Below are 21,468 nucleotides of genomic sequence, written 5' to 3' on the forward strand. Positions count from 1 at the left end.
ATCCTGTACACAAAGACAGTCAGGGGTGAAAACATAACCTCCTTCACCTTCGATGGCTAAGGTAAATATTATATATATATATATATAAATAATTTATTTAATCAAGATTAACATTTACTCGTGAATGAGCCAACACCTGTCTGTAACAGCCTTGAGCAAGAAGCCCAGCACACCTGAGAGGGCCCCCATTCTTCTTCTATGGCCACAATTATTCCCACATTGTTTTGGGGTTGACCGGGGGAAGCTTCGCCCAGGTATTCCACGAATCGGCTGGCAGGCCTGACATTCGACTGAGGTTATGGCAAGAATCCGATTTGTTCAGGGTGCCGGCGATAGCTCGCCCACTCGTCGTGAAGAACACCGTGGGATCTTTAACGTCCAGAAACTAATGTCGGCAGACAGGACACCCATTTAACGTCCTGAGGCGCCAATTAGAATCCTAAAAATATGTAGCATTAAGCAAAATGAATGACGTGCATAAAACACTTCAATAATAATTTTGGTGTGACAACCGCAAGAAGAAACCCTTCCTATTTGTACGGAGCTGTTGATGCATTCTTTGCATGCTGTATAAACAGAGCATCAAAGTCAGCATGTCCTCCACCACAAAGTGGAGTAGTAGTTAAAGTAGTCATAGGGTTGGACTTTAAATTCAACATAAACAAATTAATCAACAATCTTAACACCATGCCCTTGGTCTCCCATCTGAAGAAAAAAAAAGTTACACCTTACCTTCGTAATTACCACCAACATACAACGCCTCAATCATTGATAGCACATCATTAACGTTACATCTTAGTGCGGTATATCAAAAATACATGCAAATATAAATGGGGAAGGGGGGGGGGGACAATGAAACTACTAAAGGATGAACATCCAACTGGGTGACAATCCATAAGATCCTTAGGATCATAATCACCATCCTCGGTGGTATAATAGTTAGAGCAACCGCTCTGAGTCCGGATATCGGTGGTTCAAACCCCGGGTGAGACGTACCATAGACTTCAGAAAATGGTAGGTGCTGCTTCCTTGCTTGATGCTCAGCATTTAAAAAGGATAGAGCACGGACAGACAACCATAGGTTGGCAATAATAGCGCAGACTGATGGATCACAGGGCCTCCACCTACGTCGAAGTTCCTTGAAAGGGACCTCGTATTACCTCCACCACCGAAGGTGGACGGGGGTTGCTGTACATCTTCACCCATTTATTTTTGAGGAGGACATCTCAAAAAGTCATGGACGGATTCAGATGAAACTTGGTCGACAGGTTGGGTGTGACAAGGGTGAATCGATTAGGTTTTGGTGAAGATCCGGATCCGGATCCAGCCCATCAGTGGGATACAAAACGTAAACCGTTCAGCCTGGCGGAGGTACGTGCTCGACAGAGTGCCTTCGAGTTATTAATTATCATAATGAGGCTCTCACAATGCAGATCACTTTATATTGCAAGAGAGACCAAAGGAGTTGCTTTCATAAAGAATAACAAAATATGACCCTTGCATTCAAGCAATGAGCAAGACAGGTCATCGATTATAAAAAGTACCACCATTTGGGTCCACAAAAGACAAGATGAGACGACACTGTAGGGCAAGGCCTCCACACCAATTTGTTAAACAGAATCTGATGACTCGCAGAGACAAAGCTATTCCCAGAGACATCCAGCAGATACACAAGTCTTTCAAGCTGCCCCAGTGTCCATTACTTGTTCACATACATAATTGAAAATGGCTCAAGCTTGCACCTTGGGCCTAAAGCCTGATGGCAAAATCTGGTTGTCAGGGATTCTGACCACCTGCAATTATAGTTTTGAATTCAGGGAATTTTTGGACGACGCAGCTTTTTAACAAGTTCCATATTAGTCTCTGTCCTTAGCGATCCGGAAGTCATGAAGAGTTGATCCATCAATTGCTGCCTGGCATGACACGTGGGCCACTCAAATGTGGTTATTAATGAGCTCGATGGGTTTTGTTTTTTTTATCACCAACAAAATGGTAATTCTCCTCCACACCGCCGAAGGGTTAATGCCTGAAACATCAGCTGCTCCAAGTACTTACCACCAATATAGCGAACAATTGCCTGGACATTAACATAATCACTAATTTTGGTGGAAAATTAAATTTTAACAAATTCCAACTGTCATACAAAAAGATAGTGTTTTTTTTCTTCCTTCAATTAAAAAAAAATAATAATAATAAATAGTAATAATAAAAAATTCCCTGTAATAGGTCAAATGATTTGCAGTGAAAGAATCAAGGCCAGTTTGGCAAAATGGGGGGGGGGGGGGGGGAGAAATAAATAAATAATAACCATGAGATGCTCACGTGCCATGAATGATCGCTATTTACTGGAAAAGGGGGAAGGGGGGAGGGGGTTGGATGGGTGGTACTCAAGCATCAAAGAGAACAATGACCGATGCACAGAATGCCAGTCTCTATTAGTTAAAACAAGACGAATATTTATTTTTATTTATTTTAAAGATTCAACTGAAAGATCGAACACCAGTAAAGAGGGTGTTCCAAAATAGATTCCTTAAAGGGAAAAGTTGACCTCGAAAGAGCAATCAGATAGTACAGACCCTCACCAGGACACCAGACCCTCACCAGGACACGTTTAACGTGGTGTGTTACCTAATTATACACGAGTAATATGTTCCAATATAATTAGCATACATACTCAAGTGTCAAGGGTATGTAATTAATAGACAATCACATTCTGTGTGGACAGGGACAAAAATGTAATACCCTCTCTTATGGCGAGGGGGGGGGGGATAAAAGAAATCCACAATATATCTACTCATCCCCATCCTGGAAATCAAAATAAAATCAAACTTATTTGCGTTCCTGTGAAAGGTAGCAATGCTATTGTTTAGTTTTGTTTTCAGCAATAATTATAAACAAGGACACTGCAATTAAACAAGGGCAATCATTTATGGAGCACGCACCACAGATCACAACTGGTGACAGTCATAAACCTGGTGACAAACGGAGGATTCGTAGGAACGATGACATTTACTGATGAATAAAGAAACCTCAAGCCAGGAATAGGGGAAATCAATTATGGGGGATAATGGTATGTGGGACAGATGGATAGAATGGTGGCACATGAAACACGGATGCAAGCAGCATGGTGTAGAATGTTTTGACGACCCTCCCAGCCCTGTCGTTCTGCAAACGCCTCTTGACACATCACAAACTCACCCTGAGCATACAAAGACTCTTCTTCCCTCTTGCACAGACTCTCAGTGCCCAAGAACATCTCGTCTGATAACCCGGTGCCTGACGCTGCACACAACGGCATGATGTCCTTGCACAACAACACAAAACAATCCCTTCCAATCTCACATTAGGCAAACTCAGCCCAAGCAACCTGGTGGAGATGGAGAGTGTCGTTGGAGTCAGAGGGGATAGGCCCTCACTTGGGGTCTACACTCTTCCCCATAGCTGTAATGGTGTGTGTGTGTGTGTGTGTGTGTGTGTGTGTGTGTGTATATATGTGTGTATATGTATATATATATATATATGTATATATGTATATATATATATATATATATATATATATATGTATATGTATATATATATATATATATATATATATATATATATATATATATATATATATATATATATATATTGTTGCGGTCTTCGCGCCCGCCGGCGTGCGACGGCCACGTAACTCGAATCGCGGCACGTCGCCCACCGGACGGACAATCCAGTCGTGACCCTCTCGGACTAACGCCGGGAACCAGTCACGGGTGGACCTTTCGGTCTCACCGCGATCGAGCCAATCAGCCCCCGCGTGGGATAGGGTTGCTCGCCAAATTCGAACTACCTAAGTACCCACGCGGAGGGTAGACCGGGCGATCGCACCTCGCCGCAGGTCGACTTCGGACACGGGCCACTTAAGCGACCCGTTCCGTACTATCAGAATAACCGAGCGGTGTTATCGTCGACCTCGACGGTTCGATTAATTATCGGGCGTACTCAGCCCACTACCAACCTTTTACGTGAAGCAAGATGGGGATTCAATGGGGAAAAAGACGAAGCGAAGCGGGAAACAGTTCAACAATAAAGCACATTTATTCTCGGCACACGGGAAGCACACAAATACAATTCCACCAAATGCACACAAAAAAGAAAACACAATTCCATTTACACAAAAAGCAAACATAAAAGTGAAAACACAGTGCAGAGCTAATACCGACTACCGAGCACACGGCAACACTTATACAATTCTACTTCACAGACGGCGCCGACAACACATACCCAAAACCAAGGAAAAGAAATCCCCCAAGAATGGGGTAGGCCTGAGGCCGAGACCGAGACGGGTCGGGCCTACCCGTCTGGTGATGAGACGCGGAGCGGCGATGGCCCCGCAACCCGCGGGCCTCGTGGACAGTGCCTGGCAGGGGGTGGGAACGGGGCCCCCTTGGTCGCACTATCTCAGCGCGGGGGGAAACAGGAGGGGGTTGCTGATGCTCGGGGTATAGAGGATCTTTATTATATGCGACGAGCGTCTCCACCTCGGCCAGGTCGCGCTGTCGGCCTCCTTCGGGTGCAGCTTCCTGCACGACGCGAGCACCCCCTCGTCTGGCGTCGCCGCCTTCCCACAGCTCGTCCCCTCCGTTCCGACTTCAACGCACACGACGAGCAGCTCCACCGCCCGCGAAGTCTTGACTCTCTGTTCCGACTCCTTCGCCTCGTTCCGACCTTTACTACACCTTTTGACTGACGAACACCGTCCTTTTATCCCCCCGTAACTTCGCCTTTGACCCCCTCCCTTTGACCTTTCAACTCGCTCCCCATTGGCCCGAGAAAAAGTGGGCGTGAAGGCTTTTTGATCCACAAATTTGCATATATCGATCGCCCTGGGGGCGGGGCCAATTCGCCCCTCGCTCACCGATTGGACGGCAAAAAGTGGGCGTGTGTCGTTTTGGATCCGTTTTTGAAGCAGAAAATCCGTGATTTTGTACACGCTGTTCAACGTGCGCCCTACACGAGTCCAGCATCGGTGCCCATGAGTGGCGCGAGATGACGGTGATGCGATGGTGGCGAGTTGTGACGGTAAAGGTCATGGCGGTTGTGGTGAAGCGGCGTTGTGGTTGGTGGTTGTTGTTGTGGTTGTGATGGTGGCGATTGGTCCAAAATAAAGATAGTAAAAGAAAAACGGCTATCCTGAAGAGTCGCAGCACGTATAAATGACATGTATTCCCACTAGACAACGGGTTTGGGCCTAACTACACATGCACTTACCGAGATACCTCACCTAAGGGACCTGAATGGTGGTTTGTGAATTTCGTCAACCACAACACTACCCCCTCCCCTTTTTACAGACTCGTCCCGAGTCGTCAAATTCTCGTGTGCCATCATGTGTAGTTTTCCCCTAGTACATTTTACCTACGGATCCCTGAGTGCGACATTCATGGTATTCGTGTCCCCAAAATAAATAACCTAAGGGCTGAGTAACTACCTAAACAAACTCACTCACACGGACGAGTTAAATAAAATTGCCGGCGCTAAGACATACATGCCGGGGGCGCACTCATATGTACAGTACATCTTAACCTTAACTTACAAATCTTACACTAAACCATGGCCCAGGATCATTGAACTCTGCAAAAGAAAGCAGTTAGCAGGGAGCCAGGCTGCCCACATGCAGTCTCTGGCTCAAAACAATGCAGGTGACAGGGAACGTGGCTGGCTGCTCACACGCAGTCCAAGGCCTTCCCTTTTGAACTGAACGCAGTGAACCACAACGGTGCATGGGCTGCACAAACGCAGTCTCCGTGCCAGCTCAAGTGGCACACGCAATGAGCACAACGAATGGATGCATGAACACAAACACGGTGCACGGGCCGCCACCGCAGGCCCGCGTTGCAGCCGCCAACAGGGCAGTTCTCGCAGCTTGCAAACTGTTGCTTTCTGATCCTGGCGCACATGGAAATGAACAGGGGGGGCAAAGCAAAAATTGAACGGGGCTGGTGAACGTGGGCAGTGGGCATAGCATGGCAAACTCAGCCCGCAGAATAAGGCCGCTGCAGGCAAACACAGCCCGCAGAACCAGGCCGGCACAGGCCTTGAAGCAAAACACGGCCAGCCGATGGCACAGGCCTTGCAGCAAAACAACAGCTGCCGATGAAGTTGGCCGGCCTCCGCCTTGAAGCAAAACACGGCCAGCCGATGAAGTTGGCCAGCCTTTGCCGTTCAGTGGAGGTTGGTGGAGGGAGTGCGGTGGTGCTGGCCACTTGGAAGGCGGGCTCGGACCTACCTACCTGTCTCCCTCCCAACCTATCGCCTTTGCCTGTCACTGTACATACCCACTCCCTTAATTTGTCAAACCCCAATTTAGCCCCAACTTATTTTTTTGTTGTTTTTATTTTTACTCCCCCACTATAAATCGTCCCCCTAACCCCCTTTATCGTCCTTGTTCGGCTAACCTATCCTGTCACCTAGCCTACTCCCAACCCCTACGTTCCCTTCCCGGAGGGGAACAAGGGAGAGCTAACGTCCTGTGTCGAGGCCCAACGAAACCTCAGAATGGCCTCCCCAGAGTTCGGCGATCTTAACACCAAGTGGGTCCAGCGGCCCACAACGACAGCGAGGGGATGGATGGTGCGGAGGGGTACATCTCCTAATCTACCCTAACCATTTAACTGTTAAACTACCCCGGGGCTTTCAACAAGCGCCTCTCGCTTAAACTATTGGTTCTAACAACCCAGATTCCCGTCGCCTGTGTTGGTGTCCTTACAATTTCGGGCCTCGCCCCCCAATTTTCTCTCCGTGCCCTCACACGGTCTCCTGGCTGGGACACGTGGCTCCCTTTGGCAGGCACGACCCTCTGCCGAATCTCCCGCTATGGCACCCCCGGGCACTACACTGCCTCCGAGCCTACCAGCTCCCTAACACCGGGGAGTGCCCCCCATGGCACCTCCCCTGAAACGCACACGTGGCAGGCCGGCCTCCCGGGCCCCTTTCCGAGGGTCACCCGTGCCCACAACACTGCCCACGCGGCTAATGGCGCCCCAGGCCCCCGCACCAAGCAGGCGCACCCGTGCCCACTACTCTATCCCGGCCCCCCATGGGCCCTTGGCCTACCACGGCCGACTAGCCTGGTGCCCGGGGTACTCACTCAGCGATACTCACCTTTCGCAGCCACGCTCCCAAGCCCGTCAACAGGGCTCCTGCACCCCTCCAAATGGGTCTCGAGCCTACTTTCCCACCAACAGCAAAACGACCTCCATTTTTCAATTTGACTAACCCAGCTAACTCACTTTACTCTGACCCCGGGGTCCCTTGGGCGGGAGTCACTCCTCCCCCCAATCACTCATCGCACCATGCATTCCCCATTCACTCCACACACACAGACCCGCTGGCCTCACTCACTCACCATGTACTCACCTCACAACTCACCAACTCTTCAACACACACACCACTGAACTCTACCATCCTTCTAACTACATCCCCTAACTAACTCGTGCTCCCACGTCGTCCCTTAAACTATAGCACGTTCCATTTAACACTACGTAGCTAAACTACGTCAACTCTACACACTCACCAGTCTGTCACTGTCTCCTAACTCAAAAATTCATTTTATTTCCCAACCTAAATCTGGCTACAATCCCTCTAACTAATCCATTCCACGGACTCCATGAGGACTTACCCCTGCCCCATGAAGTCGGTCTAACTAAGCTAACCCTTCCCCCTAACTAGTTTTCATCCTGTGCCCAGGGTAAGGGGGTCTTTCACCCCTTGCCCAGGAATCCTGTACACCCGAAAGTGAGGCTTGCTTTTTTTTTTTTTTTTTTCCATGCGCAGCACCTGCGCGGCAACTCAGAGCTCGCGCACTTTGCACCTGTCCGTGACGTCATGCAGCTGCACGTGTTCCTCGTCCCTCCTTGGACGGTGCCATCCGGCAGAGATACCCCTCCTGCCGGATTCCAACCCCACGTGCAGCCATGACGTCACCGTGCGCAGAAAAAAAACAAGCCCCAAGTCTCGAGGGGTTCCCCACGCGAACACATGTGCTTTGCCCGTTGGAGCTTAACACACACGATCGCGTGGAGAACCCGTCCGGTCCAAATCCATTTACCTGCCTAAACTTTGTCCGTCCGCGGGATCGGCAAATCCACCGCGTGCGTTTCCGGACCGGGACTTCACTCTCGCAAGCGAGCACGTGGTGGCCTCGTGCGTTGCACAGCACGAACCGCGTGCTCACTGCTGGGTGAACCCGGCACGGTCCTCGAAACAACTACAGCCGCTACTCGGCTTTCGTTTCTCCCATGTCGCCGTCTCCGTCTCCATTCAACCCACGCACACCTGCGTGTTACGACGCACACAGTCCACACCATTAAACTCACACCGGGAGACGCGGCTGCGTGCTCCCGCATGCCAACCGACATCTCCCTCTCATACCGCTCTCTCACACACACGGTCTCCCTGGCACACAGCGACCTTGCACACGGCCGTTCACTCACGCGTCCCTCACTACTCACACAAACCATACTACTCACACGTGGTGCTCCATTCACTCGCGCGGGGGCACTCACCCGCGGTGCCTCACCCACGCACGCGAGGGCACTCAACCGCTGTGCCTCATCCACACACCGTGCCTCACTCATACACGCGGGGGCACTCACCCGCGGTACCTCACTCATACACACGGCGACACTCACACACGCGGTCTCTTCCACACAACGTCCCTCACTCATACACGCGGGGGCACTCACCCGCGGTTCCTCACTCATACTGGCCGTTTCATCCACACACGCGGGGGCACTAACCCGCGGTGCCTCACTCGCACTCCGTGCCTCATCCACACACGGTGTGCTGGGAAGCACGTACTCTGGCACCATCGCCACCACACCACTCACACACGGGGTCGCTTCCACACACGGTGCCGCACTCACACCTTGCACCACACACACAGGGACAACCACACTGGGGATTTGTGTCCCCACAAGGGTCTCCGGGGCCTCCACACCCCCCAAGCTCTCCGTGCACCCGTCCACAGCACTCGTCCCCTCAACCTCGCAAAACACGACCGAACTCACCTGGTCGTGACTCGCCTCAAGGGGGCATACTCCCTCCCCTCGTTCCTGGAGGAGGCCATCCCGCTGCTCGCACCGGGTCCCAACACGCTCCGCGAGCTCACCCCCATTGTCCTCCACTACCTCCGTGTGTGTGTGTGCGTCACTTACCCCGTCTTCATCGTGTAGTCTTCCCTCTATCGTTCCCATCTCCCGTGTCTCTGCCAACTCTTCACCCTTTACCTCCCTTGTCTCAACTATTATTTCTGTTGTCGTCATTTCGTGTCTCGTCTCACACGTTTTGGTCTCCCCATTTAATTTTTCCCTTTCGGTCATCGTCACGACCCTCGCCCAACACGTTCCACGAATTATTTTTTCACCCGCCTCCACCGCGGGCATGTCAGCCGTTGCACCCCCACCCAGCTCGTTTGCTCCCACACGTGGAGTCGCCATTTTTATCTCCCCGGTCACGGCCTTCATGCCCGCCTGCAGGCTTCGGCCCATGTTCTGCGTCTCACCCCGCAGCTTTTTCATTTCTTCTTTCATGTTTGCTTCCATTCCGTTTATTTGCTGTGTATTCGCATCCATCGTCGTTTTCACTTCATTTGTATTTGTATCCATCTTTTCATCCATTTTTTGTGTATTCGCATCCATCTTTTCGTTCATGCCTTTCATTTCGTTTTTTATTTCATTTGTCATTGCCGCCAGCATGGCGCATAGCTGGGCCACGTCGGGTGCACTCAGCTGAGCCGTTTCAGCAAGGGTTTTGGTGGAGAGGGGGGGGAAGGTGTCATACACTGCGGCCGCTGCCGCACCCATTTCAGGTTCTGGGTTTAGTTGGGCGAGTCCGTGTTCCTGCACAATCAACATTTCCTGCACGGGGATTCCATCCTGGACCATGGACTCTACATTATTACACATATACATTTCTAATACCCCCGGCTCCCGCTCGCCTTGAGACGCCATCTTGCTTCTCGTGAAGGGTTAATTTGCTCGCTCGTAATTTGGAGGGAATCGGGGGTCGCTTCTCTCACCCCTGGACCGATTCCCGTGAATTTAGCCGGAGACAGGAGAGCCCGTTTTCCTGTTCTCCGATACCAGTGCCGCGAGGAGGGCGATGAATTTGTATCCCACTCCTGACACCAGTGTTGCTGTCTTCGCGCCCGCCGGCGTGCGACGGCCACGTAACTCGAATCGCGGCACGTCGCCCACCGGACGGACAATCCAGTCGTGACCCTCTCGGACTAACGCCGGGAACCAGTCACGGGTGGACCTTTCGGTCTCACCGCGATCGAGCCAATCAGCCCCCGCGTGGGATAGGGTTGCTCGCCAAATTCGAACTACCTAAGTACCCACGCGGAGGGTAGACCGGGCGATCGCACCTCGCCGCAGGTCGACTTCGGACACGGGCCACTTAAGCGACCCGTTCCGTACTATCAGAATAACCGAGCGGTGTTATCGTCGACCTCGACGGTTCGATTAATTATCGGGCGTACTCAGCCCACTACCAACCTTTTACGTGAAGCAAGATGGGGGTTCAATGGGGAAAAAGACGAAGCGAAGCGGGAAACAGTTCAACAATAAAGCACATTTATTCTCGGCACACGGGAAGCACACAAATACAATTCCACCAAATGCACACAAAAAAGAAAACACAATTCCATTTACACAAAAAGCAAACATAAAAGTGAAAACACAGTGCAGAGCTAATACCGACTACCGAGCACACGGCAACACTTATACAATTCTACTTCACAGACGGCGCCGACAACACATACCCAAAACCAAGGAAAAGAAATCCCCCAAGAATGGGGTAGGCCTGAGGCCGAGACCGAGACGGGTCGGGCCTACCCGTCTGGTGATGAGACGCGGAGCGGCGATGGCCCCGCAACCCGCGGGCCTCGTGGACAGTGCCTGGCAGGGGGTGGGAACGGGGCCCCCTTGGTCGCACTATCTCAGCGCGGGGGGAAACAGGAGGGGGTTGCTGATGCTCGGGGTATAGAGGATCTTTATTATATGCGACGAGCGTCTCCACCTCGGCCAGGTCGCGCTGTCGGCCTCCTTCGGGTGCAGCTTCCTGCACGACGCGAGCACCCCCTCGTCTGGCGTCGCCGCCTTCCCACAGCTCGTCCCCTCCGTTCCGACTTCAACGCACACGACGAGCAGCTCCACCGCCCGCGAAGTCTTGACTCTCTGTTCCGACTCCTTCGCCTCGTTCCGACCTTTACTACACCTTTTGACTGACGAACACCGTCCTTTTATCCCCCGTAACTTCGCCTTTGACCCCCTCCCTTTGACCTTTCAACTCGCTCCCCATTGGCCCGAGAAAAAGTGGGCGTGAAGGCTTTTTGATCCACAAATTTGCATATATCGATCGCCCTGGGGGCGGGGCCACCCGCCCCTCGCTCACCGATTGGACGGCAAAAAGTGGGCGTGTGTCGTTTTGGATCCGTTTTTGAAGCAGAAAATCCGTGATTTTGTACACGCTGTTCAACGTGCGCCCTACACGAGTCCAGCATCGGTGCCCATGAGTGGCGCGAGATGACGGTGATGCGATGGTGGCGAGTTGTGACGGTAAAGGTCATGGCGGTTGTGGTGAAGCGGCGTTGTGGTTGGTGGTTGTTGTTGTGGTTGTGATGGTGGCGATTGGTCCAAAATAAAGATAGTAAAAGAAAAACGGCTATCCTGAAGAGTCGCAGCACGTATAAATGACATGTATTCCCACTAGACAACGGGTTTGGGCCTAACTACACATGCACTTACCGAGATACCTCACCTAAGGGACCTGAATGGTGGTTTGTGAATTTCGTCAACCACAACAATATATATGAAGCCTGGTGTGTTGGCGCAGTGGTTAGGGCAGCGGCTTGGGATCCAAAAGGTCCTGAGTTCAAGCCCCGTTGGGCCACTGAATTAATACACCAGGGGGTTGACTCAGCCTGTCATCCTTCAGAGGTCGGCGAAATGAGTACCAGTATGAGTACCAGTATACTGGGCCGGTGTATACCCCGGTTAAAATAGGTGTACCATATCCCTGTGTCGTAAGAGGCGACCAGGGTTGCGTCAGGAAGGGCATCCGGCGTAAAACATGTGCCAAATCACTATGCGGATCGGATGATCCGCTGTGGCGACCCCTAACGGGAGCAGCCGAAAGGAGAAGAAGAAGATATATATATATATATATATATATGAAAATTATTGTTCAATAAAAAAAGTTAAAACCGATTTCTCATCAGATGAGAAAATTCAGGAAGGCACAACCCTTCAAATAAAATCAAAAAAAACAAAACAATCTTTAGTTTTTAAAGAATAGCCAATTAACTACAAAAATGAAATAAAATAAAATGATGAAGGTATGCTCAAGGTCCAAATACAATTCTTGAACAATCTTAAAGGTACAATAAGGAAAAACAGGGAACCCACTCACAAATAAAGGTGATGCACAACACGATTAACATAAATCGTACCAACATGACCACAAGAGTAAACTAGAAGGGCACCCAGTAGAGCGCGTACCTCCGCCCCGTAATGCCTGATCCACGAGAACATATCTGGCCCAATACATTTTTCAGACATCATGCTATATATCATTTTTGAGCCTAATCTCTCAATGGTGAAGAAACACTTTAAAAAAATTATCAGATCCGGATCTTCACCAAAATCAAATCAGTTCGTCCTTGTGACACAATATTTAATGTCCACAAAATTTCATCTGGATCCATCCACAACTATTTGATATATCCTGTACACGTACAAACAGAAAGGGGTGAACACCTAACCTCCTTCACCTTCGGTGGCGAAGGTAAAGAAGACTGCGTTTAAACAAGGCAGAGCAACGTCAGGGTGTACAGATTACAGTAGATCTCAGAACTAGTGCACACTCACTCAATAGTGTTCCTTTAGGAACAATGTGAGGTGAACAAATCACCCATTAAATTCCTACATCAATATATAAACTCAAAAAAATACGTTTGTAGTAGAGGTTTTAACCCGGCTAATAATCGTCATCATTGAACTCGCAGCATACTCCTAAAGGAAACAGGTCTGTGCGTGACGGGGAAATCGAGATAAGAAAAATACGACCATTGATAACAACACGCAGACTTATAGGGTCAAGCGACTGCACAAACCAGTCTCAAAATCCCTCGACTTGGCATTCCCTTGACTCACGATGTTCCAATCGCAAATTCCATTTTAAGTATAAATCAAAGACTAAACGCAAATTAATCAGTCTCATGTTTTTGTAAACATTTTGGAGCTACAAACCTGCCAACATGCAACCCAGGAAGGAGGGGAAAAAAAAAATAAAAAAATAAAAAATAAAAACTTGTTCAGTAACAAAAGTGGGCTGACAGGATGGCCGAGAGATATGCACACTCACCTTCCTTTGAACCCTAACAAAACTACAAACCGCCATCCCGATGTTTTACAGGCAACGTGATTCATCATTGTGTGTGCAGTCCCTCGGAAGGATGTTAAACTGGCATTCCATCTGCCGCCATTAGTTGGTAGACGTTAAAGATCCCACGGTGTCCTTCACGAAGAGCAAGCGAACCATCGCTGGCACCGTGGAAAAATTAATAATTCCAGCCCTAAGCTACAGCGCACACTGCATCAGCAGCACAGCTATGTCCTCACCAATGATGCCACCCCACAGCCTCGAACTGCAAACAAACAAAGAACAAATAAACCAATGTCACCCACAGGGTGACCCGTATCTTGCCAAAAGGTGACCACGTGTGACTTCTTTAAGGTCACACTGAGGTGAACAGAGCTGCTATCCACCAGGAGCGACTCCTTGAGGAATATCTGCCTACGAGAGATTCCGATTCTACGAGAGAATCATTCTACAGAGTAACCATGAAAAATATGCGTTTGCCTCATAACGTCACCAAATGACGTCATAATGTCTCAAGCTTGACATATCTAGAAAGCACTCAATGAGGTGTTCAATTTGAGGTACCACATAATATGGTTCCTAAAACTAGAAAATTTGACCTTGGGGTCAAATATGTTTGACCTGAGGCGCTAACCATGAAGGTCAAGGCCAATCGCCACCAAAAATTAATCAGCTGAGCGCCAGACCATGAACTATATTCCCATGAAGTTTGAAGACGATCCGATCAAAATTACTCAAAAAATAAGGGTTTCGTTGACTCCCTTGATTTGCGACAAAGTGACCTTGACCTTCCAAATTTTATGCGCTGAAAGGGACCTCTATAGGCCTCTGATATGCGAAGTTACAAAAATTTCCAATGATAACTGTGCTCTGCAGAATTTTTTTTATACGTGATTACAGACAAATAAAAAAATAAAAAATAAATAAAAAATAAAAAAAAACATACAAGCTGACTAACATATCTTGCAAAAACTTCGTTTTGGCAAGATAACAAGAAGGGCACTCGGTAAAGCACATACATCAACAATGCAATATCTGATCCACAAGAACGTGTCGGGTCCAATACATTTTTGAGATATCGTGCTATATATCGTTTTTGGCCCTATCTCTCAATGGTGAAGAATCACTTAAAAATATGTAACTTCAAGTAACCAGATATGGATCCCGATCTTCACTAAAATCAAATCAGTTCGTCTTTATCACACACCAAAACTGTCCACAAAATTCTGTCCAGATCAGTCCACAACTTTGAGATATCCCCCACACAAAGACAGACAGACAGAAAGGGGTGAAAACATAACCTCCTTCCACCTTCAGTGGCAGAGGGAATAAAAGTGAATTTATGAAACAACACCCAACATCTCTGAGCAATGCTTTCTCCAAACCAAAAGACCACAAACACTCTTAAATGGAAATGGACCCAATTAATACACACGGATGAATAAGGATGCGAAAAGTTACCTTCAACTCATTCTGCAATGTTTGATGCATCTGCCTGCTTTAAACAAAACAACAACATTACATGCTGTGATTGAGAAATCCATAATTATATATATATATATATATATATATATATATATATATATATATATATATATATATATATATATATATATATATATATATATATATATTGTTGCAGACCCAGGGGTCAGGGGCGAAGACCACGAGGGGTGAACTACCTTGGGTTCCCATCAGACTCTCTGGAATCACACGCCGTCACACTCAAATGATTTTGTGACGCGACAGGTCTCGAAATCAACCACGAACACCAATAACTCAACCACGTGACTTAGGGTCCTCCGTCAAATAATTATCGTTTACCTAAAGGTAACGTAACCAAATTACCAATTACCAGAGAACACGCCCTCGGTATGCACTTGCTTAAACCGGATCATCTTACCAGATCAGATGCAGCCGAGCGGAACGCCAAACACGTACCGGCTAGGAAACAGATCGTTGGGGAATAACGTCCCGCTAAACTTGGGTGTGAGACATGCTGGACAAATGGAAGAAAACATGAAAACGAGCTGGAAACATTTCTATACAAAGCATACATTTACAACAAAGCGAGAAAAAGTATGTGGCACAGTGAACAGGGTTTCATTTTAAGTACAGCAGAGGATAGCAAGGAATTTGTGTGGGGTGCGGCAAAAGACGACACAGAGCAGGATTATCCCGACAGTCTTCTACAATCTTACTTCATCTAGGGCAGACATCACACACACACACACACACACACACACACACACACACACACACACACACACACACACACACACACACACACACACACACACACACACACACACACACACACACACACACACACACACACACACACACACGATGAAGAGGAGTTAATGAGAAGAAAGAGGAGGAGATGAGGCTAACGGTCCCTCGATACCTTCCACGATTGCCCGACCACGCCACCAATACGTTTTGGGGGGATGCTCAGCTGGGCGATACCTCCCTGACAGCTGGCGCATCGTCTCCCATTTCATGGCACTTCCAGCAGCGAAACGCCGATCCGGAGAATGGCACGCCCGACAGGTGTGAAAGAAGGACTTTGGGCAGAGTCAGAAACCAGTGAGTGGAGGAAGGTGGAATCCGTAGCAGTGGGTGGTTAGGTAGAGTCAGCGGCAAGGCAGTGAAGAAGGCTGAGTCGGCAGGCGAATTGGTGACGAAGGAAGGCTGAGTCAGAAGGCGGAGTCAGCAGGCGAGTTGGTGACGAAGGAAGGCCGAGTCAGAAGGTGGAGTCAGCAGGTGAGTTGGTGACGAAGGAAGGCCGAGTCAGAAGGTGGAGTCAGCAGGCGAGTTGGTGACGAAGGAAGGCCGAGTCAGAAGGGAGTCAGCAGGCGAGTTGGTGACGAAGGAAGGCTGACTCAGAAGGCGGAGTCAGCAGGTGGAGTCAGCAGGCGAGTTGGTGACGAAAGAAGGCTGAGTCAGAAGGCAGAGTCAGCAGGCGAGTTGGTGACGAAAGAAGGCTGAGTCAGCAGGCTGAGTCAGCAGGCGAGTCAGCAGGCGAGTCAGCAGGCGAGTCAGCAGGCAGGTTGGTGACGAAGGAAGGTTGAGTCAGAAGGCGGAGTCAGTAGGGGAGTTGGTGACAAAGGAAGGCCGAGTCAGAAGGCGGAGTCAGCAGGCGAGTTGGTGACGAAGGAAGGCCGAGTCAGAAGGCGGAGTCAGCAGGCGAGTTGGTGACGAAGGAAGGCCGAGTCAGAAGGCGGAGTCAGCAGGCGAGTTGGTGACGAAGGAAGGCCGAGTCAGAAGGCGGAGTCAGCAGGCGAGTTGGTGACGAAGGAAAGCCGAGTCAGAAGGTGGAGTCAGCAGGCGAGTTGGTGACGAAGGAAGGCTGAGTCAGAAGGTGGAGTCAGCAGGCGAGTTAGTGACAAAGGAAGGCTGAGTCAGAAGGCGGAGCCAGCAGGCGGAGTCAGCAGGCGGAGTCAGCAGGCGGAGTCAGCAGGCGAGTTGGTGACGAAGGAAGGCCGAGTCAGAAGGTGGAGTCAGCAGGCGAGTTGGTGACGAAGGAAGGCTGAGTCAGAAGGTGGAGTCAGCAGGTGAGTTAGCGACGAAGGAAGGCTGAGTCAGAAGGCGGAGTCAGAAGGCGGAGTCAGCAGGCGGAGTCAGCAGGTGAGTTAGCGACGAAGGAAGGCTGAGTCAGAAGGCGGAGTCAGAAGGCGAGTTGGTGACGAAGGAAAGCCGAGTCAGAAGGTGGAGTCAGCAGGCGAGTTGGTGACGAAGGAAGGCCGAGTCAGAAGGCGGAGTCAGCAGGCGAGTTGGTGACGAAGGAAAGCCGAGTCAGAAGGTGGAGTCAGCAGGCGAGTTGGTGACGAAGGAAGGCTGAGTCAGAAGGTGGAGTCAGCAGGTGAGTTAGCGACGAAGGAAGGCTGAGTCAGAAGGCGGAGTCAGAAGGCGGAGTCAGCAGGCGGAGTCAGCAGGTGGAGTCAGCAGGCGAGTTGGTGACGAAAGAAGGCTGAGTCAGAAGGCGGAGTCAGCAGGTGGAGTCAGCAGGCGAGTTGGTGACGAAAGAAGGCTGAGTCAGAAGGCGGAGTCAGCAGGCGAGTTGGTGACGAAAGAAGGCTGAGTCAGCAGGCGGAGTCAGCAGGCGAGTCAGCAGGCGAGTCAGCAGGCGAGTCAGCAGGCGAGTCAGCAGGCGAGTTGGTGACGAAGGAAGGCTGAGTCAGAAGGCAGAGTCAGCAGGCGGAGTCAGCAGGCGGAGTCAGCAGGCGGAGTCAGCAGGCGGAGTCAGCAGGCGAGTCAGCAGGCGAGTCAGCAGGCGAGTCAGCAGGCGAGTCAGCAGGCGAGTCAGCAGGCGAGTCAGCAGGCGAGTCAGAAGGCGGAGTCAGCAGGCGAGTCAGAAGGCGGAGTCAGCAGGCGAGTTGGTGACGAAGGAAGGCCGAGTCAGAAGGTGGAGTCAGCAGGCGAGTTGGTGACGAAGGAAGGCTGAGTCAGAAGGTGAGTTGGTGACGAAGGAAGGCCGAGTCAGAAGGCTGAGTTAGCAGGCGGAGTCATCAGGTGAGTTTGTGACGAAGGAAGGCTGAGTCCGCAGGCGGAGTCAGCAGGCGAGTCGGTGACGAAGGAAGGCCGAGTCAGAAGGTGGAGTCAGCAGGCGAGTTAGTGACAAAGGAAGGCTGAGTCAGAAGGCTGAGTCAGCAGGCGGAGTCAGCAGGCGGAGTCAGCAGGCGGAGTCAGCAGGCGGAGTCAGCAGGCGGAGTCAGCAGGCGGAGTCAGCAGGCGAGTTGGTGACGAAGGAAGGCCGAGTCAGAAGGCGGAGTCAGCAGGCGGAGTCAGCAGGTGAGTTAGCGACGAAGGAAGGCTGAGTCAGAAGGCGGAGTCAGCAGGCGGAGTCAGCAGGCGGAGTCAGCAGGTGAGTTAGCGACGAAGGAAGGCTGAGTCAGAAGGCGGAGTCAGCAGGTGAGTTAGTGACGAAGGAAGGCCGAGTCAGAAGGCGGAGTCAGCAGGCGGAGTCAGCAGGCGGAGTCAGCAGGCGAGTTGGTGAGGAAGGAAGGCTGAGTCAGAAGGCGGAGTCAGCAGGCGAGTTGGTGACGAAGGAAGGCTGAGTCAGAAGTCGGAGTCAGAAGTCGGAGTCAGAAGGCGGAGTCAGCAGGCGAATTGGTGAAGAAGGAAGACCGAGTCAGTAGGCGGAGTCAGCAGGCGAGTTTGTGATGAAGGAAGGCTGAGTCAGAAGGCGGAGTCAGCAGGCGAGTTGGTGATGAAGGAAGGCTGAGTCAGAAGGCGGAGTCAGCAGGCGGGTTTGTGACGAAGGAAGGCGGAGTCAGCAGGCGAGTTGGTGATGAAGGAAGGCTGAGTCAGAAGGCGGAGTCAGCAGGCGGAGTCAGCAGGCGAGTTGGTGACGAAGGAAGGCTGAGTCAGAAGGCAGAGTCAGCAGGCGAGTTGGTGATGAAGGAAGGCTGAGTCAGAAGGCGGAGTCAGCAGGCGAGTTGGTGACGAAGGAAGGCGGAGTCAGCAGGCGAGTTGGTGACGAAGGAAGGCGGAGTCAGCAGGCGAGTTGGTGACGAAGGAAGACTGAGTCAGAAGGCGGAGTCAGCAGGCGAGTTGGTGACGAAGGAAGGCGGAGTGAGAAGGCGAGGAACGCTGAGCAGGAAAAGACGACCACGACGACGATGGACAGCCCCGCGACCCATCTTTTATAGATCCTGTCGTGCGGGCGGGGGTGACGACCCAAAGAGGTGTTGTCACACAAATCGGGCGCTCTGGTTGGGCCCCGGCCAGCACACAGCCGGAAGCCCGAAGCCATGATTGCCGGAAGCGGCTCCACTCTACTTCCAGGCAGATGGTTCCAAGCTGCGGAATCATCTCGCTCCGAGCATCGTGACACAAATCGCCCTACATCGAAGTCCCGGGCCATCCACCACGACCGGCAGTCAGCACCAGTCAATGTGCTGCCTGCTTGCAAGCCATGCGGCCCGAGCCACACAGTACGCCTCTGCCTGACCGCAGCCCCGCCAGGTGGAGAGGCGAGAGGATGCTCGCCGTCCGTGGGAGACACCCGCGGCCGCGGTGATCAGCGAAGACCGACGGTAAGATGCTATGGTAAACCCATGCAGACCCGAACAACATGTGGATTATTCGTGCCCTGCTCTGTGTACGATAATAAATTATCCTGGGACTGCAAGTGCTTCCGCCGCCATAAAGCAGTCATGTGCTCGGCGCCAGCCCCGATCTGTTTCATTCGTACCCTGCTCTGTGCCGGAATCGAGGGAAAGGATTGGATATAATTATTAGAGGGAGATTTGGATTGAAAAGGTAGATAGATACAATTAGACTTGGAAATGGGTTGAAAAGAATGCGCCATGTGCGCACTGTAATTTGTTAGCATTTGGTGGGTTGTTCCTTCTCTGTCCTCAGCACGGCATTCCTGCAGCGAGCCGTTGCGTTGGTTATCCTTATGGTCTTGGCACGGCATTCCTGCAGCGACGTGTTAGTGTTGGTTACTCTGCTCGTCGCCTGAACAGTGGGTAGGGGGTTATCGTTGCGCTGCACATGCTTCGTGCAGCACTGGCATTCATTGTGGGTTTTACTGCTGCCCTTGGGTGGAAATTACTGCTGGGCTGCATGTGTTCATGCAGCGTGGGCACTTGGTGTTGGTTTTCCACGGTTTTTAAAAGTGAGTGTCCGAGAGTAATGCCCGCCGGCCTCACGAGGACCCCCCGCCCCCCCTTCTCACAACGAAGGGCACGGCTGCGGATTTTTTTTCACAGATGGGTGTCCAAGCAGAGTGCCTGCCAGCCTCGCTAGGACCCCTTGCTTGGATTTACCTCAGGAAGAGAGAAAAAGGCAGAGTAGGAATGAAGCTCAGAGGTTTAATCAGACCGAGCAATGAGATTTACACAACGCATTGTCCCGTTCGACCCACTAGACAAAAAGGAAGGGACTATCTGAACATACATTAATGAAATAACTGTCTGGGGACCACTGTATGTTGGAGCGATGCGGTTTCCAGAACTGCAACAATACACATATACATATATATATACATATATATATATATATATATATATATATATATATATATATATATATATATATATATATATATATATATATATATATATATATAGTTAGTTACGTTTGGAGCCTGGTGTTGGCGCAGTGGTTAGGGCAGCGGCTTGGGATCCAAAAGGTCCTGAGTTCAAGCCCCGTTGGGCCACTGAATTAATACACCAGGGGGTTGACTCAGCCTGTCATCCTTCCGAGGTCGGCGACGTGAGTACCAGTATACTGGGCTGGTGTATACCCTGGTTAAAATAGGTGTACCATATCCCTGTGTCGTAAGAGGCGACCAGGGTTGCGTCAGGAATGGCATCCGGCGTAAAACATGTGCCAAATCACTATGCGGATCATACGGATGATCCGCTGTGGCGACCCCTAACGGGAGCAGCCGAGAGAAGAAGAAGAAGAAGAAGAAGAAGAAGAAGAAGAAGAAGAAGAAGAAGAAGAAGAAGATATTGTTACGTTTGAGGGGGGGGTATGCATTCAAAGGGTAATTAGGATGTTTAATTAGGTATGCCATTCTGTTCGAGTTTACCAGGATCTCGATGTAATAAGTAGCAATTCAGTGGTGATAAGTTGTCTAATAAATGTCCATTTCTTCAAGGGGGAAATGATAATTGTCACGTAATTAGATAGGGACACGGGATAGGGTAAGTGTGTCTGCGTAAACCCCTTTTAGTAGTCCCTGGAGGCTTGCCGTGACATCACAGGACAGTGCTGCGGATGGCTCCGCCCCGTGATCACGATTGGCGGAAGGCGACGGCGCAGGGCCAATAAAACAGCTCGATTGGAAGTGACGAGGACGGGAGGATAAAAAGGTTCTGTTCGGGGTCGAAAAGGAAGAAGAAGAAGATCGGGACAGAAAAAACGTTTTGGTGGAGGTTGTTGTGCTGGGAGCATGCTGTGTTGTTGCACTGATTCGATCCTGTTTTTCATCGTGTCTCGAGGCCCTGCTGTGCTTCGTGCCTCAGCTCGGTTGGCTCTGGGGTTCTGCTGGCTCTGAGTGCGGGGTCGAACCTGCCTCCCTCTCCT

The 21,468-nt window shown here is 50.6% G+C and overlaps 2 protein-coding genes across 8 annotated transcripts in view; both read right to left on the reverse strand.

The window, feature by feature from the left end:
* TEX2 (testis expressed 2) overlaps window positions 1-21,468 on the reverse strand; it is a 57,076-nt gene that overhangs the window by 18,759 nt on the left and 16,849 nt on the right. The window contains exon 1 of one of the 7 annotated variants that reach the window (XM_085858552.1): window positions 3,199-3,221. The exons of the other annotated variants lie outside the window; for them this stretch is intronic. The gene's annotated coding sequence lies outside the window, so the exon portion shown is untranslated. Of the gene's footprint in view, window positions 1-3,198; window positions 3,222-21,468 lie in introns of those variants that run through there. 7 annotated transcript variants of the gene reach the window in all.
* The window catches only part of LOC147011766 (uncharacterized), a 369,804-nt gene continuing 356,486 nt past the window's right edge, over window positions 8,151-21,468 (reverse strand). The window contains exon 2 of the mRNA XM_085856356.1: window positions 8,151-11,245. Coding sequence (XP_085712482.1) covers window positions 8,151-9,989 — 1,839 coding nt within the window. The 5' untranslated portion in view covers window positions 9,990-11,245. The remainder of the gene's footprint in view (window positions 11,246-21,468) is intronic.

This window comes from Eptatretus burgeri, chromosome 15, assembly GCF_056783735.1.
Source record: "Eptatretus burgeri isolate ZD-2024b chromosome 15, Ebu_testis_v1, whole genome shotgun sequence".
Classification (NCBI taxonomy): Eukaryota; Metazoa; Chordata; class Myxini; order Myxiniformes; family Myxinidae; genus Eptatretus; species Eptatretus burgeri.